General features: G+C 31.8%; 1 protein-coding gene across 5 annotated transcripts in view; it reads right to left on the reverse strand.

Moving 5' to 3' along the window:
* Positions 1-25,685, reverse strand: part of LOC113522715 (E3 ubiquitin-protein ligase TRIP12) — a 57,106-nt gene that overhangs the window by 25,175 nt on the left and 6,246 nt on the right. For 4 of the 5 annotated variants that reach the window (XM_026908503.3, XM_026908505.3, XM_026908504.3 and 1 more), the window contains exon 2: positions 3,297-3,584. In XM_026908503.3, coding sequence (XP_026764304.2) covers positions 3,297-3,355 — 59 coding nt within the window. In that variant the 5' untranslated portion in view covers positions 3,356-3,584. Of the gene's footprint in view, positions 1-3,296; positions 3,585-3,666; positions 3,856-25,685 lie in introns of those variants that run through there. The other variant, XM_026908501.3, reaches the window with a different exon arrangement.

A 25,685-nucleotide genomic window follows, 5' to 3' on the forward strand; every position in this document is an offset into this window, starting at 1 on the left:
TATACAAGAAATAACACATTATATTCTGTTTATAATTGTTTAATTTTATCCATATATAAGAAAAGAATAATAGCTGTGTGCCCAAATTTATACAATTGATACTGTAATTCTAAGATCATTACAGAATATATGTATTTGAATTTTTATTTCTATCAACTTTGGATGTTATTCCATTGATAAGGGCCAGTTCATAATGTTAAGAGTATGGCCAGTAACCACAATGACTCAACATTTAATTGTACTTTACATTTTCACAAATAATATTTATCAGACCCAACTTCTCTGTTATTTTATGAAATTATTCAATTATTTCTTACATAAACTCAATAAATAAAATAGAAAGAATAAAATAGAGATTATAATATATATTCTAAAATTGCTTTACACATATTATATTTTAATATATTAATTGATTGTATATGAAATAATTCATAATTGACAGTTCTTTATAATAATATATAATAACTATGCTAAATACTATGTAGACACTAGAGATTGGAACAAATGTTGAAAAGCACATATTTCCACATGTATATAAGTAATTTTGAAAATGGTCATACATTTGACAGTTAAACTACTGTACAAATTCCTATAATATTAAATAACAGCCAGAGACATAAGGAAAGCATTAAATAAATAAGCTTGTAATGTTATCAAAACTTTAAAATGTATGAAGTTGCAAGTACAATTCAATTTAAATTAGATTAAAGTAAACTGTAACAAGATAGACTCATTTTACCATAAAATTTGAAAAATTCCTACTAGTTTCTTTTGTTTTGATTTGTTTGTATAAGTTTTATTGTTTTATTACATATATGGAATGTGAAAAAAAATAAAGAACTTACAAAAATATACAACTGTAGAATACTTCCTTGTATATTTTGTTTTTTATTATATATTAGACAAATTTAATAAATTAACACTTAATTACTGTGTTCATCTGTTCTTAGAGAGCTAATGTATTCAAAATTCTCAAATGATAGTGACACAACACATATATTTTGTTTATTCTAATTATCTATACTATAAATATAATTCTCTATAGCAAGACAATCATAGGAAAATAATATTATTACAATATTGATTTTAGATAAGAATTAAATTGATTTAAGAGTAATATTTGAAATCCAGTGATAGTAGGAAGTAGATTGATTAAAGAGAAATACTTAAAATCTAGTAAAAATAGGAGGCAATAGTGAAAATAACAAATATATGCTATAAAGCTTCTTAGGGAATATTTTTAATGAATAATTGAGTTTTGAGTTGTTATACCTATAGTGTTTCATGTTTAAGTATCTGTATTCTGTTGTCTTATAGGTAAAGGAAAATTAGCTGCTCCATTTGTATAATGGATATTGTCTAAATAACTATAGATAATTATATAACAATAGACAATTGGTACACCAACACTTTATACAAATGGCCTTATTTCAGCTCCCTAGCAATTTATCACATCTAGATCTTTCTATCATTGTATAGGTATATAAAAAAGCAAATATGTTATAATAAAGTTATTAATATGGTGTATACTTATTTAAAAAAGTATCAATTTATAGTTATCTAAACATCCTAATATTTGAGGTCTATAATGGACAGATAAATTGGCAAGTAGTATAAAAAAATAAAAATACTTAGAGTGTGTACAAAACACCTGTCAATATATACCCTTAGAAGACCAGAAGAGAACTTTATACATATTTATTGGGTATCACTCTGTATCACTTGTTTCTGCCACCAAACTGCTGTGATTGCATGACCATTTCAGTTTGATGGATGGAATATGGTAGTGAATTTACAGGGTACAGAATAGAGATATAACACCTTTATCCTCAGGAATTCCAATACAAGGTTATGGTGTATTCCATGATGTCTATAGTGTTGTTCATGTTTATAGATGATGGTTACCAGTTTGCATCACCTAATCAGCCATCAGCTAGTTTACTGTCTATATAGTAGTACAATAAAAATAAGGAACATTGTAAAAATGTTCAATATTCTTAAAATACTATTTTTAATAGAAAGCATATGCTTGATTGCCGCCATGTTGTTGTATAAGTAAAAACATTTGTCTCATCAACAATGTCAAAAGTTGAAATGAAAATATTGAAATGTACTTTTTATATTATCAAAACCACCATCATAAGTCCAATTATAACCATCATATCATAAGTCCTTCTTAGCTCAAACCATTATTTTATGTTGTACTATATCAGGTACATGTTAGATATACTTTGTGGTATATAATAGAATAGACTTTTGCTGTGTACATATAGCAGTAAACATTGCTTTATATTATTGCAAAGGACTTGACATTAGTATTGGTAAAATAAGAGGAAGACCTATGTTCAATAGTAGATAATGGCTAGATTGTAAAGACGATTAAAATTATTATATAGGTATTTATCTAGAGCTATATAATATTACATTAAAAAATATGTTGGTAGGTACCCCACATTTTTTATTTACCAACCATTCTTTTAATACTTAACTTATTCTTCAACTTACCCTCCTTTCCAAATTTTTTTTTTATTTATCAACTTAAAAATGGCAAATAAGAAAAATATAGTAACTGTAAATATAAACAGCAGAGACATGGATATCATCCAATACACTAACATTCATATTACTCCTCATAGATTTATTTCATAAAAATATTTTTTAATACAACTTAGAATGACAAACAAGATGGCGGCTCATCAAACGGAAAGTGGTTGTATTGGATATGGCAGAATTCTTTGTGATGCTCATAGTAGCCCTCATACATTGCCATTCTTGAGTACTAAGATTTTATGCTTTGATATTGTATTATTTTACTGCTAATACATATGCAATAATTAGTGCGACAAAATCTCAATATTCAATAAAATTTTCCAAAAAAACTATAAAAATAAATTCATTTTAAATAATTCATGTAAATTCAAGCACTGATATAATTATTCTTGACCATATCCAGTCCTTGCCATGTGGGTCCCGGCATAGAATAAACCACCCCTTCCATGTCGTAAGAGGTGGCTCAGAAAGGGTGAGGGATGGGCAGCAGCATCCCTCTTAAAACATATTTAAAGCCTAACCTTAGTTGTCAACCTGCCTGCTAAGTGTGGCAACTACTAGTAAAACCCCCAAGAAGGAAGCTTATATTCAACAGTAGACAGTTAAAGGCTGATATGATGATGATTTCCAGTCCGAAGTATAGGAAGCAGCATACAAAAAGTATGAAAGAAAAAGAGAAGCTATTCTGTAGTTGAGACAGCTGTGAAGAAATAGTGACTGTAGTGTTACCAGCTTATTATTCTTACCCACTGGACTCTCTCGTAAGTGCAGAGTGCGACGACGGTGTGATGTGTTGCTCGGCCATAGACGACGCTGGGGGACACACGCGGCTGCTTGTGTGGGGCCTGCGCAGGCCGCCCGCGCGCGCTACCTTCCCGGCACCATGCCAGGGCGAGCGCTACACCGCTGCCTTCGCATCCACTGCGCCGCACCCAACACCTCACAAACACATCACAATTGTTTGTACCAATCTCAGCGTCACACTTGATGCACACACGGTCGACACGCGACACTGACACTCACTGCTTAGCTATCTGGAACAAAAGATGAAATACGCAGTCAGCGATCTGACAATGCGACGTTACATAAACATTTTAACAATTTATCACCAAGTACCTGACACTGATTTGTTGAATTTGCAAAAATATTTGTAAAACGAATGCAATTCCGTGAGTTTGATGTGTAACAGGAATTTTTATGGTTAATACCACGTTTTATAGAAATAATTGTAATGGATGACACATCAAGGACGGGAACTACGCTTTTCGTCGAAATATTTTCAATCCATTCCACACAGCTGGCTGGCTGTCACTAAAAGTGTTGCCAACTAAAATACAAAAAATATACCAAAACCCTTCAGCTCTTTGAAATACGATTAAAGTTTATAATACTATTTTTAAGACATTTTTCTATATTTGCATTTATATCTTTATCACTATCATAAATGAAAAAAAAAATCGTTTTAATAAAAAAGGAGACTTTTAATTTCTCAACAGAAAAAAATATTAAATCAAATATTAAATTAATTTAATATATTTTTATGAGCATTGAGGCAATATTTTTTCGACTTCGCTGTAGTTATGAAATTATAAGTAATTTGTGAAATCTGTCATATTTATTTAGGAACATGGGCTAATACAGTTTTATAAAATGTCAGTAATGTTATGGCATTATCATTATAGAGCACTATTTCATAGAAATATAGGCTTAATAAAGTAAAATTTTATATTTTATTGCAAGAACAATTAATTTTTAGTTGAAAGTGCTCGATAGTACCGGGACCAACAGGGAATTTTAATCATGAGCGACCGTAACGCGTAACATATAAAATATATAACAAAGTAAAATGTGGTTGGGTTAGTAAACACATTATAAGAAAAAAGTGTAAATTATAATGAGTACGTGATTAATAATAGAATATTATAATTAATAAATCTTTAGTCATGAAATCAGAACTTTTTACAAAATTTTATATTTAGCTAATATTGACTTTTGAACTGGCCTTTTGAACGTTTGTTTTCCTAACAATAACAAGATATTTGGATGTTTATTACTCAATCATGCATAAACACAAATAAATTTAAAGAAAATTAGTATACAAAATATTTTTACAGCCGAAAATGGAGTAAACATCTATTTAAAAATTTTCCAGCGGCGTAATGTTGAATTTTAATATATATTAGAGACTCATTTTCTTGAAATTACGTTCCAATCAGCAGACGATTTAATTAATATCATAATTATTAACAAATAGGAGCTAACAATATACATTATAATAGGAACTAACGTAAAATATTACAATTGTACTAAAAACTTCAAAAATAAATAAAATGGCAACATTTGTTTCTACCAAACTTCTCGCTGGCAAAACAACGATTGTTCTGAATGGTAATCTTGCATAGGGCTGACAGATTGTATAGCTAATTCAATGTTAATTGAATATAATAAATTTATTAGTGGGATATTAGACTTGTACTATTATTATTACAAAAAGTCAATTAAAACGCAAAGTAAGATACAAATGCATTTATCATTCTATACCTAGTTTTTTTAATTGACGCATTGAAAATTTATCATAAACAGCAAAATGTAAATAATTGTATTTTTATTAAATTCTCATCCAGAAAATTCACGCAAATATATCTCTTTATAGCTACTAACTGCATATATTTTGCTTCACTATTTTATTGTCACAATAAAATGGTACGATGTCATTTTGTGATACGGGAAATAATAAAAACGTAGATATAAGTACATGTATTTTCCATGGCATAGGCATAGTTTCACGAAATGACGATTTCTATCCTGAATATATCGTATAAACCTTTACGAGACTTTGACCGTGTCACTGGGATATATTTACTGACCGAGATAAAAATAAGACTATATCCTTTTCTATCGCATATAGTACTTGTAATAAGGCACCAAACGAACAAACTCACTTTTACATATATAATATTAGTAACTAAGGATGTATTACTAGAAAATGTAGGATCTTATGAACTTTCATTGACATATACAAAATATTACCACCTTAAATGTTTATATTCAACGATTGTACGGCGATTGAAGAAGTTTGCATCCTTTTTTCACATTGCTAGCAATAAGAGTATATAATAATCTATAATATCTTATCAGATAAATCTCCACGCATTTACCCTGGAATTCACCGTAGTTAATTTCTGATGTATTCGTTACTATGGCCCAGTTGACTCGATTTCGTCTTCCTTCTCTGACTGGATTATTAGCCAGAGTATATCAATAAAACCGGCGGAATAGCAACAAAATTTTCATCTATTAAAAATTTCTTTAAATTTGGAAAAATATGAGAGTGTGAAAGCGTATCAAGAAATAGGGTTTCCATAAAAATCGTGATAAAATTAAGCTAATATTTACAAGTCAAATAGGCACCTTACAATATTTTAGAGAACTATCTGATCTAGATAGTCTGTAGAAGTTTGTTTACCTCGGATCCATGATTATAGCTGATAGCGACAATGAGAAAGGGTAGAAAATCAGAAACTATCAAGTCTGAGCAAACAGAGGATTAAGCGATTTTATATACATAAATACAGTAATTCTTATATACCCAAAATAAAAATAAAAATATAAGAGTCATTATACTCTTTACGAAATTTCAGAAGTTCAATATTTTACATTTAAACGAACATTTTTCTTTAAGAAAAATGTAGGTAGGAAAAATTACGAATGTAAAAGAGTTTTCTATTGACAGTTATATATTTATTTTACAAAAAAAAAATCAGAAACGTAAATATGTTGTAAAGCGTCCCGTCCGTCCGTCAGCTACACGATAGAAAGAGGTCTACACAGCGAGTACTGGATTTCTATGGAATAACAGTCATTGTGACTAGCTTGCAAAGATATTGACGTGTGAATTTTTACCTACCTTAAATGAGTCATTGCCGACACTGACGGTGAAATATTGAATTAAATATTATATAAGTGTGAACAATAACCTAGTATGACATTATGCTGCAATACAAGGTCAAATTAAAATTCAATTTCTATTGTAATATTTGTGACAACCCTACGCTTACTGGGTACTCTAAATGAAATAGGAGCAAAGAGAACGAATATACCTAATTAGGTGTTTTTCACGTCTTTGCACGCGTGAACCTGTATATATTATATATTACCAATACCTACTTTATTTTACTTTTTTTTCTTATAAATGCAAATAGCTCATGCACTCATAGATACATGGCCTAGTTCACATGTATATGTAAGGGCAGTAAATTTTATATTTCACACTAATATTATTGTTATTTGTATCTATTATTATTGCTATCTATATTTTTAATAGTATTATTTTTTATCTTTTGTATAATAATTTAACCTTTAATCGTATATTTTTTGTTTATTAAAAATTTCTTAAATTTATATAAGAAAATTATGTAACTGGCCTTCATAAACACAGGATTTTCTTAGCATGATGGCCAGATACACTGTTAATCAATATGTAACGATATACATCTTGTAATTGCATCTGTATATTTATGTTGAATAAATTATCATCTTATTTGTTAGGATACATACCCTACTCGGGTACAAATTACATTCAAATACGTTCAGTTGTTTAAGCATTATTGAGTAACAAACATGTAAACGTCTTTACAAACTATTTTTATAATATAATAATTTATATTTTATAAAATTATTAATTTTAAGGCAATAAGTACATAATATACTCGTGTATGTGGTACAATTAGGTAAGTGTCTAATTAACTAAGTACCTACTTAGTTTATTAGGTAAACCAATTATTGTCATCATAATGTATGTCATAAATGGCATTCTGTTTCATGCATATCATATCTATTGTGAAATAATTTAGTCAGATATTAACAGTAGGTATTTTATATTGGTATATACGTACTAGATAATTAAGTTATATATTAAATTTACAAAATTTAAATAATGTCAGTGTGTTAATGTTTCAGTCTGTCAATTTAAATCCTATTATAATATTATAAAATCGAAAGTATGTAAGGATGGATGGATATTTGTAACTCTTTCATGTAAAAACTTCTGAATGATTTGCATAAAATTTGGTCACGGGTAGGTTAGTACTAGCTTAACATATAGAATATTCACGCGGGCGAAGCCGCGGGATACAGCTACTTAATTAATATACCAGAAATTCTAGTTTCTTGGGAAGAGAACAGGAGTGGCTCGCTGTGATCTTGTAGGTACACATTGTGGACGTAGCAAAGTGTCGCGGCGTATATTTTAAGGTTCCAATATACGTTGGCCGAACACGCTCGGCAAATGCACTTCGGCATATATACAGTGAGTGTAGAAAGTATTCGTACACCTAGGGTTGTAATAAAAAAAATACGAATTTGATAGACTTTCTTTTATTTATCTAATTTAAATCAATACTATTAAATATTTTAACATTCCCGCACTTTATTTATGATAATTTTTGTTTTTTAATAAAAAAAATTATACAACATAAAAATATTTTTACGTTAACTATGCAAATAATGACAAACAAAAAGTATTCGTACACTTATAAAATTTGTAAGTAAATGAATATTAAAAAAATATTAATACTTTGTTGGACTACCGTTAGCATTGATGATAGCTTGGAGTCTCTGCGGCATCGAATCAACTAGTTTGAAAATATAAGAAGACGGTATCAATGCCCATTCTTCGCGAAGCGCAATTTTTAGTGTTTCTTTACTCGAAATTGGTCGATTTCGAATTTTATTATCGAGATAATCCTACACATGCTCTATAATATTAATATCAGGTGATTGAGGAGGAATCTCTAGGTATTTTGGAGCGTTAAACAGGATCCATGCTTTAGTATTCCATGCTTTATGTTTAGGGTCATTATCTTGTAAAAATATCCAATTATTGTTAAAACCCATTTGAGCTGCACTAGAGAGAAGATTCTCTTTTAAAATATTAATATACGTTTTGTGATCCCTAATTCCATCAATAAATGCAAGTTTTCCCACCCCAAAAGCACTCATGCAACCCCATACAAATACTGACCCACCACCGTGTTTTACCGTTGGACATAAATTTTCTTTCTTATATTCCATATTAGGTTTTCTCCATACCATATGATGTCCATCCGATTTGAAAATATTATATTTCGATTCATCTGAGTAAATAACAGTTTGCCAAAAATGATTTTTTTCATTAATATATTTTTTGCGAATTCTAATCTTTTTTTTCTATTAATATCATTTACCCAATACTTTTTACGCGCAGTTCTTCCATGATAATCGTTACTACGTAATACGTTCCGAACGGTACTGACAGAAATATGGCAATCATTGATATTATTAATTTCTTGTAACACTCGAGGGGCACTAATTTTTGGATTTTTTTTTACACAATTTAAAATTTTCCGATCCAATCGAGGCGTGATTTTTGATGGACGCCCCACCTCTGGGTTTGTTTTTTAGTGTTTTTGTAATAGAAAACCGATCAATTACAATCTGTACGGTTGAACGTGGTCTATTGACAAATTTTGCAATTTCACATAATGATTTGCATTGATTATGCAAATTAATAATATTTTTTCTCTCCTCTTCACTCGTTTTTTTTGCTTTACGACCCATTTTTGTAACTAAACACGTCTATACTTGTCACGAGTGCAACTAAAACGTCTAATATCTATACCTACGTATTAAAAATGACCTTGGCATTGTAGGCATATGAAAAATTCGATTGATTAAATGATTTATACAGAATTTCATTTAAAAAAGAATGAATGTACGAATACTTTTTGTTTGTCATTATTTGCATAGTTAACGTAAAAATATTCTTATGTTGTATAATTTTTTTTTAAAAAAAACTAAAATTATCATAAACAAAGTGCGGGAATGTTAAACTATTTAACAGTATTGATTTAAATTAAATAAATAGAGGAAAATCTATCAAATTCGTATTTTTTTTTATTACAACCCTAGGTGTACGAATACTTTTTACACTCACTGTACATATACCTAGCCTTTTTTTGCATGTTTTTGTCTTTGTGATCACGCTGATCGACGGCCAGCCGAGTGATGATTTTTGGTGCACATATCAAAGAGGCATAACATATCGGCAAAATTCGCAAACAGTGATCACACTTTTGGCGAGTGTTCAGTTCATATTCTAAATTGTATCGGTGGCGGCGACTGCCTCGGCATCCATCTTCATCCTACGGCTAATGTAGATTAAACCATGCCAAACTTGTAAATGACGTCATTAAATTTGTCAAGTGTCCTCGCTGAGAAAGCTCAGCCAACGTGCATTTCCAATTAATATCTTTTCTTATTCGGAAAGTAAGTAAGATTTATTTTTTGCACTCAATATTATATTTATGTTAATTAGAGCAAAACAAAAATAAAATCTACAAATACTATCAACATTTATGATTATAAGGTATAACTTAATTTGAAAGTTTCTAAACGTGGCTAATATTATTTGGTACCTATACTACATACATACATATCTATCACGCCGGTCTCCCATGAGGGTAGGCAGAAACAATAGAACGCCAAATGCTTCGATTCAAACAAACCTCTTTCGCTTCATCCACATTCATCAATCTATACTAGTAGACCATAAAATAAAACTCAAGTTATTTTTTATATTAATTGACGTGAACAAAGTCGTGGAATACAATTACTAACAAATAAGTATTTTGTACTGAACATTCAGTATTGAACAGGTTTTCTGCTATCGAAAATCTTCAACATGTACTAATAACGCATGTACAGTTAGATCAACATTTCAATAATAATATTTCACACACATCATGTTGGTCCTATCATGTTGCGTGAACACACACTGATGTGCGGAGTGTATCTCGGTCCTGTGGGCGGGGCAAAGGGCCAGGGACTGGTGAACGACCGCGCCTGATGCCGCGGTGTCCGGTCTGCCCTGAATCGCCTGCTCCGCTAGCCACTTACCGCGGTCATTTATATTATGTATGGAAAATATTGCATGGATATAACATATTGCACTAATCACAGATAGCAGCACTGTTGTTATAATTCGTCGAATGCAATAACGGGGAGCGTATCTCATGTACATTTAGATTTAATCGCTAAATTGATTGATATAATGAAAACAACGATAATATAAAGTGAGTGTACCGGCTCACTCAACGTACTTAATAACAAAATAATCTTTAAAAAAATATTTTAGATGGAAACAATTTTGTTAATAAAAATCTCGCTCTAATGTAAAAGAATAAAGTTCAAATGATTTATTTCTCATGGCTTTTCTATCTTTATATCTTCACGTTATATTTAGAAAAATGTTTTCTCAAAAATTGCTGTTTCAATTCTCGGTCGCTTACTGCTAGTTTTCATTCACATTTTTGCCAGTTCTCTTTTTTTTATACAACTTAGAAGTGCAAACAAGCTGATGGCCCATCTAATGGAAAGTGGTAACCATCGCCTATAGACATGAGCAGTACCATGGACATAACAGAGTATACTGTTTCGCCCATGATACCCCCCATGCGTTGCCATTCCTGAGGACTCAGATGTTATTCCTCTGTACCCAGTAAATTCACGCCATATCCCACCCTTCAAACCGAAACACAGCCATGCAAACACAACTGCTTTACGGTTCAAACACGAATGGGACAGCGGTGCTCAAGCAAACGACTTTTGTACAAAGTCTCTACCATAAAAAATCATCGAATAAAGTATCTTTAAAATATAAGGTAAATATTTTAAAAATAAATCAATATTCCTATAAATTACGTTTGAAATGCTCAAAACGAACGAATATAACCAATTTATGTCACTTGTATTAGTGGCTTGGATTATTAAATAATATTACTTTTGTAAGATTTTTTCTATATATTTTATTAGTGGTCGATTAGTCGTCAGTTCTCGACCAGCGTTATCGTCATAAAACATGCATTGATATTTGATACCGCGAATAAATGCCCGTCGTATTCTGACGTTTATTTTTCGACTGCATTGATTAAAGAGTAGGGCACAAGTATTATTGGCCATATCATCCAGAAAGATTAAAGAGTATATTAAAAAAATAGATAAAAATGTTAGTTCACGACCAGCTAGTCGTAAACTGACAAAAACCTTGTTTTCGTCTACTAGTTGCGCAACTATCTACTATTTTAGTAAAACTGTTGAACTTTAAAATATTTTAGAAGGGATTGTTACTAATGTGGACCTACTAGCCCCATTGCTAACTTCCCCTTGGAAACTTTCGTGTTGAATTCCAGGTGTATTTATCAAGATGAACTAATTGACCCGCTTCTTCATTCTCATTCCATATCTTCTCAAGTTCTATGAAGTCAGGACTTGAACTGCAAAAGTTATGACCTTTGAGAGCCATACAGACAGACAGTTGATATATTTATAGGATATTTTATAGCCACTTTGGCAAAGAAACCAAAAGCGTTCTATTTATTATTCAGATACAATATTATAGACTATATAGGCCGATGTACATATTAAATGATTACACTGACGCCAAAACAAGGCAACCGGGAAATAACCGAAAGGATCACTGCATGCCTAATAAATATGACCTTTTAGAACAAGTACCTACTACTCATATGAAATCCATTCGAGCGTGCCTACCTAAAAGAACTGCCAATTTTACGTATTATTTAGTTTTATATTTAGCAATGGGTTCTGTTTTATTGCTATTATTACGGATTTTATATGTGTATACAACTTTATTGCACTAAATGTAATAATTTATAAATGTTTAGTTGTCTGTCACCTATATATTTTATCTCGCTTTGACCTCTTATATGTATATTTTTAAAATAAGTAAAGGGATTGTATAGCTAAATAATATCGAAGTTGCGATTATTTGAATTTAAAATTTTCGCTCAATAAATATGCTTCAATATTACATATGGCAAAATCATAAATATTTAGTTTATTATAAAATAATAAAACAATGAACAGTGGTCGCTATAAAAAAATACCTAAACAACATCCCGCACTACACAAAACCACGCATATCACTTTGGTAATAATACAAATAATAATATAATAACAGCGATCTCAATAATCGTAATATTAGACGCAAATACAAACTTGCTGCCCATAATGTCGTTTAGAAAATGTTAATAGGCCTTTTATGGGAATGAGCATTATTATATTACAATAAGATACCGAAGGATATTTTGGATCTACCCATCGATAAATTTGAAATTGAAGAAATTAAGAAACAATTATTGCAACAAAGCCTATTACACACTTAACGATTACTTGAACGACAAAGATGCATGGTGTTATTCGATTTTGCACGGGATAATAACCATGTTTTTATAGACATAGTACATTTAAATAAACACAAATACTATGACTGACATTTAAAAGAGTACCGTTGAGTTTCTTGTAGGTTCTTTTCAGCAGATAACAACAATCTGAACCCAGCAGTAGAATCATAAAAGATGACAATTTAAAAGAGCTTGTAAAGAAATCTCTCAATAAAAATTATTTTTAATGTAAACACACCGGATACTTAAAGTGCAGAGTAACATCTATTATACAGAGATAAAATACATAAATACAAGTATAATGACGGACTTTTCTCGGTAAGGGATTTCTTTGTCTGCTAGTGTGCACCTACTTAAAAATAACGATATTTCTAGTGAAAAGAACTCAGGTAAAAATTATTACTATTATTTATGACATAAAATACCTAACGGCTGGCCTATGTGAAATCTGTAACGAAACATTACTACCTATAGGCAAGACCAGCCTGCCAACCAGTTTAAATAGTACCTGTACCTGTTCGCGCGTATCCCAACCTAATATTGGTTCGGAAAACAAAACAGAAGCAGGTAGTACCATATTATCGCACTCAGGTAATAGAAATAAAATGTTTTAAGATCGACCGTCGAGTAAGTTTTCATTATTATTGTGGGATATTGTCACGTGATCCAATATTATTAAACTGCGCGTGAGTGAACCGGAGCTGTATAAAAAACAATACGAATGGCCACCACAACCGGTGCTGTTGGCTTGGCGATTTGTTATTCCAACGCGACCTTCCTTGACTCTGAAATTATCATCCTTTTGAGTCCGAAGTCATCTTGTTTTATTTTTTGCGTCTCCATTCGACGTATAGTGATTATTATCAATATAGTGGATTTTTAGGTAAAGATACCTAACATAAATGTCACGTACATACCCAGTTACCTATAAATTATTTTATTACTCATAGAAATACTAGCTGCATAAATGTTGCATTTTAGATACTTATAAATGAATACTTTTATGAAGTTTCACGTTTATTTGTAATATTATTATAGGTATTAAGCATGAAAATAAATCATGTCATTTTAATCTTATAAAAAATAAGATTCTTTAAATAATGCTTCTAGATGTTACACTTTATGTTATATTCTGTTAAAATCACGATATACTTTATTTGTATACAAGCCACAAAAGTATTTTCGGCAATTAAGTCGGCAAGGCGCACGCAATGCTGCTTGGTCTGGCATTGTAGGCATCCATGGTAAACCTATGGTGGTAACGACTCGTCTTTATGCAAATCGTATGCTTTATTGTCATTTCAGTGGTATAAAAAATAAGCAACACATAACGGAAAGGCAACTAGAGAACGAGAAGTGGGACCCGCTTAATTTGAACCTCGGGGGACACCACCTTTCGATACCGTCGAGATTAACTTTGCCAAGTTTTATTTGAACGCAGTTTTTGTCGAGAAATATAAAAGAACTAATGTTAATATGAACTTTAGAGTATGGGTGTTAAAGTTTATTTTTGGTTTGGTCGTGAGGAGAGATTGCGCTTCAAGGCCGCGGGTCGACAACCCGTCAGTACTGCAGCGGCCACGTGCGAAACCAGCTTACCTCGACAACAACAGACGCCGTGGAACTTGAATGCTCCGTACGAGCTCCATGGCTCACTGCAGACTACCTACCATATAAGTAAATACACAGTCCAAATCTACAAATCGACCATTTAAAATTAACCTTATTTTTCTCCAGAAAAAGATTTCTTTAAAAAGATGTTATCTAATCGTCTCTAAATTAAGTCCGCATTTGTACGATGTCAACAATTTTTGATAAATGTCTTTTGCATAAATAAGTATTCACGGCAAAAACAATGAAAGCACAAAGATTTAAGGTTACTAGAAGAAAATAACAATATAGATTTAATATACCTAGATTCAGTTGTTATGGTGTCAAAATTTAATACAGATAAAAACACAATATTATGTCTTATATGTCTATGTCATATCTTAATTATTATCATGAATATTGCTGTAATGAAAATGACAATATTAATGGCTATTATATGTATACCTATGCATAATATATCAATATGTTTTACATTTACACAACTTATCACATAAAACATTAAAATTACGTACATCACTTCTTCATAATAACAAGTATACAAATTTCTACCTATTTAACATGATGCACATGATGCATCATGTATGTTACCCATGTAACATGTAAGTATGTTATTTTATATAAAGTCTTCGGGGTACTTTTAGACATAGTAGATCAAATAGAAATCACTTAATATGCGTTAAATGTACGATTCACTTGCCATCTATTCGTTGTGATTTCGATTTTATCTCGATTTAATTGCGTCAAACGTCACTCTATTAACCTGAGCATCAAAAATTTGATCAAAGTTAGATGCTGAATTGCAGACCGTGTCGAGAATTTATGATATTTTTAATGAATGAACTGAATCCCGATTTATCTCATTAACGTATATGAAAATAATGAAATAGGTAAAGGCAACTAAAAACATTCCTCAAAAATGCACATATTTTTGTAGCATTCCAAAGTGAATTAGCACTTAAGAGTATTGCAATGTTATGTACCATATAATAAATATGTGACTGTAGTTTTATATAAGCTCATGCCCTGACAAAGACATATGATGTATCGTCAAAACAATTCGCAATTCGCCACAAGTTAGCTATTTCTTATCTACATTAACGACCTTCCGTTCATAACGAACCATATAATGTTACATGTTTGCCAGAGATAATATTATTAATTACAAGAAATGATATGACAGATCTTTAAACTGGCATTCATATTTACTTAGAACCGATAGGTACTATATTAATTCTATCATCATAATTTTTGTACAATACTATCATCATCATAATATCAAGTTTTGACTGTCTACTGCTGAACATAAGCATCCCCCTTGGAAGGTTTTTATTTATTTATTTACTATATTACATCTACTGGTGAGCTTTACAGTCTTCCGATATGCTCACCCAGGAAATCATCAGTACAATATATATAAAAAAGGAATAATACAAATAAATAAATGTAATTTTTAAATTTCTGCACACAAACACCTTGTGGTCATTTGACAAAACTCCAGCAAGTTGGAAGATCTAGTCGGACCAGGACCATCCAATTGCGGATACCGGTTCAAAATATTATTGAGTAGTTTTAATGCAAAGGATGCAATCAGAGGGGAGCTTGCTTAGCCAACTCTGTTCTTCTTAATGGAACATCAAATAATTGCCGTCTACATGCTCGCGCGTAGTTACTGGACGCTCCTATTGATAATGATACCAGTACGGTTTGGTTACATTTTTCCCCCCTTACAAATTTTAACACATACTCAATTAAAATTAGTTTCCATCTCACTTCAAGTGTATTATGTTTTACTTGTAATTGTCACACTTTGGCAGGCGGATTGGTAATCGCAGTCAGGCTTTGGAGATGTTTAAGGAGGGACGCTTCTGCCCATCTCTCGCCGTTCTTTAGTCATCTCTTAGAATATGGGATTACCTATGGGAAAGAAAGAGGTGGCCTATTCTATGCCGGGACCACACGGAGGTACTACACCTATACTTATTAAAAATCCTAAAACAAGTCCCGTAATATCAGTGAAATAAAGTGTTAAATAAATAAATAAATAACGTTTGCGATTGCAGAAGGCAAGGCTCGAGCCTCTCCCTATTTCAATGACGAATGATTTTGAATAACGAAATTCTTTGAATTTGATTGTTCTTGAGTACTTTGAATGTATATGCGTTAAAACTGTTTGGCAAAATCTCATGCATAGGGAAGTGGGATCGATAAAAATATCATGTAGATTATTTATTCTCCTCTTATTTCACTGAAAAAAGTAAATTAATCAAAATACATGAACACATCAAATAATTTGCTATATACTTTGTAGACGTATTAGCTACTAAATGGTAGATTGTTGACTGCTTGTGGTTTTAATTGCAATGGAATATAATGATAATAAGTGATAACCTTCATATTTAAAGTGTGCAAATCGTACAGATATGAAGTTGGCATAACGCGACTTTGTTTACCACTGTGTCATAAATGAACAGTGACGTTACGACGTATTCACTAAGTAACCAAAGAAGTTGCAATCTATACGTATCTCAATAACACGACATCATGCCATTTATTAAGCAACTCGAAAAAGGAGATGCATTGGTTTTGCCAATTGATGATACTTTAACTATTCATATAAAATTTGACGTTATTGTGACATACTAGACAATTAACTTATCTTGTACTGGAGTGTTCTACATGGATTTGATGTTGTTGGGAGTCGGAATGCCGCTGGTATATATGTTTTTTTTAAGAATGGCAAACAAGCTGATGACCCAAGTCATTGAAAATACTAACAATCGTCTATATGTACGAACCGCAATACAGATATTACAAATTGTAATCTACTAATGGTACACCTCATACGCTACTAATCCCGAGGACTGTTGTTATGCCTCCGTACCCTGTAATATCACAATTAAAAAGATACACGAAGTGACAAAATTATTGCTTACACACGGCAATGAACTAGAATATTAGACTATGGCATTTTGCTTTACTCCTATACGCTGAGAGTGCATCGATATCAATCTGACAATCTGTTGGGGAAGTCGGAGTGCACCCCACAGGGAGTCAACGACCGACCCAGTGCAGTGCCCGCGCCCCCGCTGCCTAAACATACGCAACTTCTCCGGAGCCCTATTGGTTCAATGACCCCCTAGTTGTCCCTTCTATGCAGCCCCTGCAAATTATGCACGAGCCAGACAAATCAGCAGTTCGATTAGTGAGAGACAGCTATGACATTAAACAAAAGCTAGAAAAACGCATAAATCTAGACATATCTGTACATAGAATACCATACCTAGTCTTCTATGTACAATTTAAATTTAAAATAAGTAAATAATAAATAAACTTTGTAACTAAATGACGTCTGTACATAGAAGATATTAAAAAGAAAATGATAAGAGAGGACTTAATACGACCTGTTTCATCTCTAAATGAGGCATCTTCAGACAAATTATTAGATCGCTGCTCGAAGCTTAGTGTTAACCGTTCGGCACTCAAACTGCGAAATTTTATTATTGAAACAAATGTCGCAAAATGTGTTAAGATAAAATGGCAGTCGGAGATTGATAGCTAATACAAAAGGTTGTAGAACTTATAGTAATAAAGATAGTAATCAATCTTCGAGTGTTGGTAGTCGCATACATACTAATGGTAGCGGAATTAAACAAAATAATTCTAATGGAAAAACCGGTGATAAGGACTTCCGTAAAATAACACCTAGTTCAGTAAAATACCTAATAAGACCGACAGAAGCAATAATAATATTATTATATTTAGAATTTTTGTCTGTCTGTTTTGTTCCTGCATCAGACAAAAACTACTGCACTAAATAGAATGGGATTTTCATAATTATGTTTCTGAAGATCTAATTTGAAACTGATATATGTTTTGATACCTTGACACATCATCTAGAAATACTTATCTACGCTAGATACGTATAGAAATAAATAATAGATTAATAAATAATAAATGATCATGTTAATAATTTAGCATAAAAGTTTATTAATAACCCATCTTAGTATCAAGGGCGACACAGTTTACTTCGTTATGTCCATGGTACTGTTCATGTCTACAGGGGACGGTTACCGCTTCTCATCAGGTGGGTCGTTAGCTTGTTTCCATTCTAAGGTAGCATACAAAAATAACCTGCATGGATAATATGATATTGATAACATAATATAAAATTTATAGACTTTGGTAGCGATACATAAATGAAATATTAATGTTATGATACAGCAACAAATAGCTAAATCGGTTGCAGATACATATAATGTAATTCACAACTATTTCTGTACAAACGCGTCAGGGACACTGGACCTGAAACAAAACGGTGTCGTCGCTATGCGCTCTCTAAACTAGTTTTTATGCAAATATCTCAATGTCTGATATCCACTACTGTTTTTATTTAACGCATATGGATGGATATTATGAGTAAACACCAATGTACTTGAAAAATTTGGACAGAACAGGTGAAGTGGTTATTTGTACTCGATAATAGTGCAAATTATGCTAATCTTAGAACAAAACCGTATGACCGTCACAATATCACACGCAATCCTAATAATATATGTACAAACAAGATGTATTTAGTTTATGGAAAACAATATACACCTTTTTCAAACTGTAGAAAATTTTAAAATCATAATCGATATAGATAATAGCCATCAATCAAAATAAGTAAAGAGAATAATTCTCCTGTCGCATCGTAACTTCGCTGTATTCTTATGTTCTAAGTTACGATATATCTTATTCCGTAATAAATTTAATTCGTATATTAAATTCGTTTAATAGTGTTTTGCGTGAAAAAATAAAAAACATTTGTCCATATATCCAGCCTCACAATTTTTCGCATTTATAATAATAGTACATAGTATAGGATTTCCTATGCTAATATGTAACGCTACTGACAGCGGTATGTTGAAGAGTAGTTTTCATGGAAATAATATAGGATTACTGCAAAATTATTTTACACACGCAATAAATACTTTTTAAAGTTGTATTCTGCATGGAATAGCTTTCATGCAAAAATAAAGCTTTGGAACTTCGAAGAATTGAAAAGCTATAGGCGCCACTTTCGATTGGTATCGAGTAGTGAAAGCTATGGTGTCGCAACTACCACGGACGTGGAGCCAAAAGGTTTCGTGACGCTTGCCCGTACTTCTTGCATAACACATTACGTTCAACACAACCACAAAACACTACGCTGCAGATTACCGTCCAATGTAAGCGATGAAACGAAGTATTATTGAATTACTACATATAAATGATACCTTGCAAACCCTTGACATCCCATCAAGCACATGAGAAAACCGAGATTTACTTGATCTAGTTTGGATTGTGTAGTCGATCCAACTTTTTCAGGTTGACAACTCTAATAAAATGGATGGAATATATTTTACCCTCTGTTGATTTACTTTTAAACTAACATAACAGTAGTAGTAACTATTCTCTTAGCAGTACCATGCTAACCTTATCTCTTGTCATACATGCCCATACTAAGACAACCTCTCTCGTCTTTTTGGAATATGAGAATTTATGAGCCGTTAATAAGTAAGTCAGGCAAACAATGAAGTCTAATAAAACGAGGTGATTAAATGTAGTATTTAAAGATTATTTGGAATTTGCAATTATCAATTCGGGTTATCTATAGGTATAAATTTGAAGTTTAAAGTATGTCAGTGTACAAAAGGTAAATACAAGGACTGAATTAATATTCAGTTCCAGTCAACTATTGGGACATTGGTATTATTTACAAGCTAGTATTTATTTTATGTTTATATGAATGGTAAAGAAGGTGGAAAACCTAATAAAATGTGGTGTCAATCTAATATATACTTGTACAATTCTATGTAGAAGCCCATGGAATATCTATACTAAATAGCTTACTCGTATTCCGTGACTCTCTTCGTGCAGTATCCTCTTTAGGACTTGAAAAAAAAAAAACATTATGGATACTTTTTACCTTTTAGAGTAAATTAGACTGAAAAGCTACCATAATACTTGCTGTTTTATGCTAGATATAGGTAAGATACTAGAATATAAGAATGTGCTCTTGTCAGTGACGCAAAACTCAATTAGTACTATTAGACAGAGTATAAGTCTATGTTAACGTATCTTTTAAAATGTCAGTTATTTCTTAATTAATGCTATTGAGAAATGTTAGAAGAATATTTTTCGCATATACTTATAAAGTATTAAAACACAAACAGTTATAATTTTAACATTTGCCTATTTAATATTTAATTATTATTATTTAACTACGTACGCTACTACTCTTTCTACATACACTATTTAGGTTTAGTTAACGTTACACAGGGTAACATTAGAGACTTTGTAACAAAACTCGGTTGCAACTTTTGCATTCTGCAATACAATAATTGCAACCAACGTTGAACCTTGGAAGTGTTCATGCAAGGCAACAAACGTTAATTATTCTACAAATAAACCTTTGGCATTCGTTATACTATGGTGACCTACCTACTACCTACGCTTAGACTACTAAACAGGTGGTAAAATTTTGTGTAACTCACTCGACAAGCTATAGGCATAAAAATATTTTTATTACCTATTTCTGCCGTAAAACAACAGCGCGCGCATTTCGGTGTCTCAAGTTACATTCAAAGTAATATTGTATTTCAGTGCAAGCAATGGGATTATGGAGTTTTGCTTGCGAGACAAAAATAAATTTGACACAAATTGAATAAATACAGATAAAAAATACAATGCGAGTATGGAAGCATGCAGGTATCGGGGCCTAGACTAAACTATACAGACAGATAGATGTGCTGCGGGCGGAGTCAAGTGTTTCTAGAACCGGGTGTATATGCATGAGTAGTGGATGGAGCAAGAGTATCTACAAGTACGCATGTAGCTATCTCTTACATGTAGTTATGTAAAGATAGATATAGAAAAAACAATAAGTGTATACTCTAGTCTGTCTGAAAAACGTAAAAGCTGTCACAAGACATAAGAGCCATATGGATGAATAGTATATTACAGCACTTAGATTATAATGTATATTTATAGCAATTAGATTGTCTATATTTCGATTTCTAGCTTCGATTGGTGGGACGTCTGCATGCTAGCCATACTTAGTATGTTACTGAAACCCGCAGCTATATTAGTAACTTCGCCTGTGTGACCAGGATAAAAATAACCCTACGCATGTTTTACTTAGTAGAATCCTTTTCTATACCAATTATTATGTGGATATGTTACGTTATAATAATTAGTTGATTGGTCAAACACAAAGAACATCTTTTTTCAAATCTATACATAAAACAATTAAATACTGTTGGTTGGCAACCGCGTCACTTGAGAACGAATACACTGATTTGGATTTTTTTAATTCAGATTAAAATTCTTAGAGATAAAGATTTAAATTATAAACAGGAAAATATCTGTCGAGTCAGTTAATATTAGAGTATTTGTAAAGATTGGAATTATTAGGTCCCTTGGAAATATAGTAATTTTTTAAAGTAATTTAATGTTTGGATACTTTTTTATTGAAATTAAAATTAAATTAATTTTTACAGATGAAATGGTAGCCCCGCTTGCGCTATGGGTAACGCTGGCGAGGCACCAGTGAAGGATGTCAGGTAAAGATTAGAGTAGGCCATCGTGACGAATTCTACAAGAATTAACCAAGATGGTTTCCAGAGGAAACCGCATGGAGATCGACCTAAGAGGGTAAATTGCTAGCAATGGGATTGTTACATTCCTATTACGAACAATCCTTTCCCAATGTTTGGGTACTAAGTATACATACGTAGATATAAATACATTCTGTTGGGGAAAAGAAAAATCGATGGGAACGAGATATCGGTGTAGTGCTCGATAAGATAAATCCCTCAGTCAGAGATGTGTTGTTTGTTTGTTTTTATTAAGTGTATATCGAATGGATACGAATACTCACGTTTCATGTGAATTAAAGGAATTATGCCTACTTAATAATTCATTAATTGTGTTCTATGGTCAGTTACAAAGTTTGATAGTTATGAGATATGATGAAGTTTTAACAACAGTTAAAATAAAGCATCGATTTGAACTTTTTTGATAATTGGTTTAAGTATATAAGAACAATATATTAAATTTAAACAAATGTACATATAATACATTGCAAAAAATTTGCGAATTCAATCGTGAATGGACTAATGAAGGATAAAAAATCTATTGCGGGGAAAGGATTGTTAGTAATGCGGACTATTAACCATTTCTATATCAGCCATTAAAAAATCCTATCTCTTACAAAGACGGTAGATTGTACGTATTTTTTTTTTATATCACAAAAGTGGCATGTGTACAGTCAACCTGACGGTAAGCGGTTAGGTACAGCAGCAGCCTATGAGCGTCTGCGATACTAGTGGCTTTACGCGCGCATTGCCGTTTTTGAAGAAACATCTAATAACATACGTAATAGCATAAAATCATCGTACAAAAATCCAGACGAATCGAAGAATCCTTCTTTTGGAAGTGGTTTAAAAATTGCAATTTCGATAACATTAGAATGCGGACGTATTGCTCGAGTTGGTGAGAGACAGGTGGTGCCTATTTTTGTACTACACGTAACGTAACGCGTTGGCGAGCGACTACCACGTGCTGTGAACTAGCCGACGACTGTTCCAATATTATTTACATATTAAATTTTTTTTTCTACAAATCTTCGTACTTGTTACATAATTAATTATAACAACATACATAAAGATTGGTCAGGGTTGGTTGGAAAGGATAAACCAATTCGAAATCCAATGATATTATTCATTACAATAAGTTTTTTTCAACAGGTGAAAATGAAATTTTATCCCACTTTACATTTTCAGTCATATTCCTTATTAATACATCACCAGCATATGGTAATGTATTAGTAAGGAATGACAGGTAATGTCGATGACAGGGCATGTTAGCCTATCATACCAGGATATGTTAGCAAAAGCAACAGCTAAGTTTCTTGCCTGCTCTTGCGTTTCCAATAGCCGGTAGAATCATAAAAAAAGACTATTAAAAATGCTTATAAATATATATATATATATATATATATATATATATATCTATATATATATATAAATGTTTACTTATAATAAAAATCTTATGTACATTATAATTATAAAATTGATAGAACACGACGATAGTAATTTCTTTAAGACACGAATATTCATATTCTTGGCAAAAGACGAGAACGTACATGTACGACACTCATAATAGTGATAGAATAGTAGGTATATGTAGGAAATCTATTTATTTTAAATAACAATTACTAAAAGGCATACATTTACATACCAAATCACAAATCGTGACTAGTGATGAGTCGTGCTGACAGATTCGATATTTTGGATATATTCGTGATTTTTCATATTTATTCGTGATCCTATAAGGATTCCGATTTCCTTTTAAAGTACGGAACCCTAAAAAACAAACGATAAATACAGATTGCTATTTTAGACGTACATATGTCTAAAACAGTTAATTTAATGATCCGCAGTAAGAATCTAATATTGTGTATTATGACTTGCAGAATTCATAAGAAATGACTAAGATAACAAAGAAAAGCTCAAAATATAGTCTCACTTCTGGACACGGGTAGATGTTATCTCTCTCTCGTACTAGTGTATTGTCCTGCGTTCTATAGTCGTCCCTAATGTTATCCTATATTTTTTTATACATCTTAGAATGGCAAACAAGCTGACGGAACCTGATGGAAAGTGGTAACCGTCGCCTATAAACATGAGGTATATACGGTGACATTTTGCATTTTTACTCCTTTACTACACTAGACGGAGATAGATAAATTGATGTTAAAAGATACATATTAGGAATGTATATAGACTACAATATATGTACATTGTTTTAAACCCTTGGGACCCGACCTTACCTAACTACTCGTATGTTTAAATTCCCGTTCTACAGTTTTCATACTCGATTGAATTTGTGTGTAAAACCTTTGTTCTGCAATAATTTTATATCTATCCCGTATATTATACTGAGTTTTTATACATAATATACCTATAAGTAATGAGGACATTTTATTTTAAACCGCCGCTGATATAATTATAACGCATCATCGGAATACATGGTTGTAACCTCAATTGCCTCGAGTAAAACATCAGAGTGAAATAGTGACCGCATTAGAATAACTAAGTCAATGTATATTATATTACAAACAAGTATATCATTCATAACATAATTCTATATAAGGACTGATAGCTTAGTAGTAGCAGTTTTTTTTTTTTAATTTGGACATAGGTTATACTCGTCAAATTATTTGTTCGAGTTATATTATATCATAATATATCTTTGTGTCCTCATAATTTTATAATTTATTTATATTCCAAAACATTTTCCTTCATCTTTATGTTATTTGTAACTTTCATCAATTATTTGCATTATTCTGTTTCAACAACTGATATACTTTCTGTTTCTTATTATTTGCTATTGTTACAGTTGATTTCACAATTAAGATTCACGTTCAGGATGTTAATAATGATACTAGTAAGGTACTAACATTTACATTTAAATTACCTAAGAAACAGTTCTTGTTCTTAAATTAAATATTTTTTCAATTCACACAAATCGTAATACGCTTCATTAATTTTGAATTTGTATTCTGTTATTACGCCTTACGAGTAAAGTTTAAAGAGGTCATATTATAGACACGTTCTACATACGCTCTACGCGCCGAATGGTAATAACAAAATTGATGATTGGCCCTGTCCTCATTATTATATTCAAGCGAAGTTTACCGATGAATTATATTAACGTATTTTCTGTATCCAACATATTGAGCAGTCCATAACTACAGTATATTACAAATGTCCTCTGAAACTTAATGCGTCATTGTTTATGATAATGCAAATTCTCCGACGTGACAAAGCGGAAGCAACAGTTGAAAAATGAATAGCATTGAAAAAAGTAATAACAACAATCGTGTAACTTAAATCATTTATGTACATCTCAAAATGCTTAAAACGTTTTCCAACTGAATGCTAAAACAGCCGATCGATTGGCCTCGTTAAATTAATAAAATGCGTCACAAGTGAAACGCAGGTCCATTCGGCTGACTCTCAATGATAGTTTATTATTTAATAGTGGTAATAGATGTATTTTGACTAATTGTTATTATTAGGTAATATTTAACATTGTTTTTGTACAGTGTAGGTAATGAAAGGTATCAGACTGGCAGCCGGGTCGCCGCGACGGATCGATACAGACGCGGCCTGCCGCTGCCCTGCCACCTTGTATCCCTGCCAATTCAACACAGATCCGCGCAACGCCAAACCCTCTTTATACAATACATATAAATGG

Source organism: Galleria mellonella, unplaced genomic scaffold (assembly GCF_026898425.1).
Source record: "Galleria mellonella isolate WM207_F2 unplaced genomic scaffold, CSIRO_AGI_GalMel_v1 utg38, whole genome shotgun sequence".
NCBI classification, from domain to species: Eukaryota; Metazoa; Arthropoda; class Insecta; order Lepidoptera; family Pyralidae; genus Galleria; species Galleria mellonella.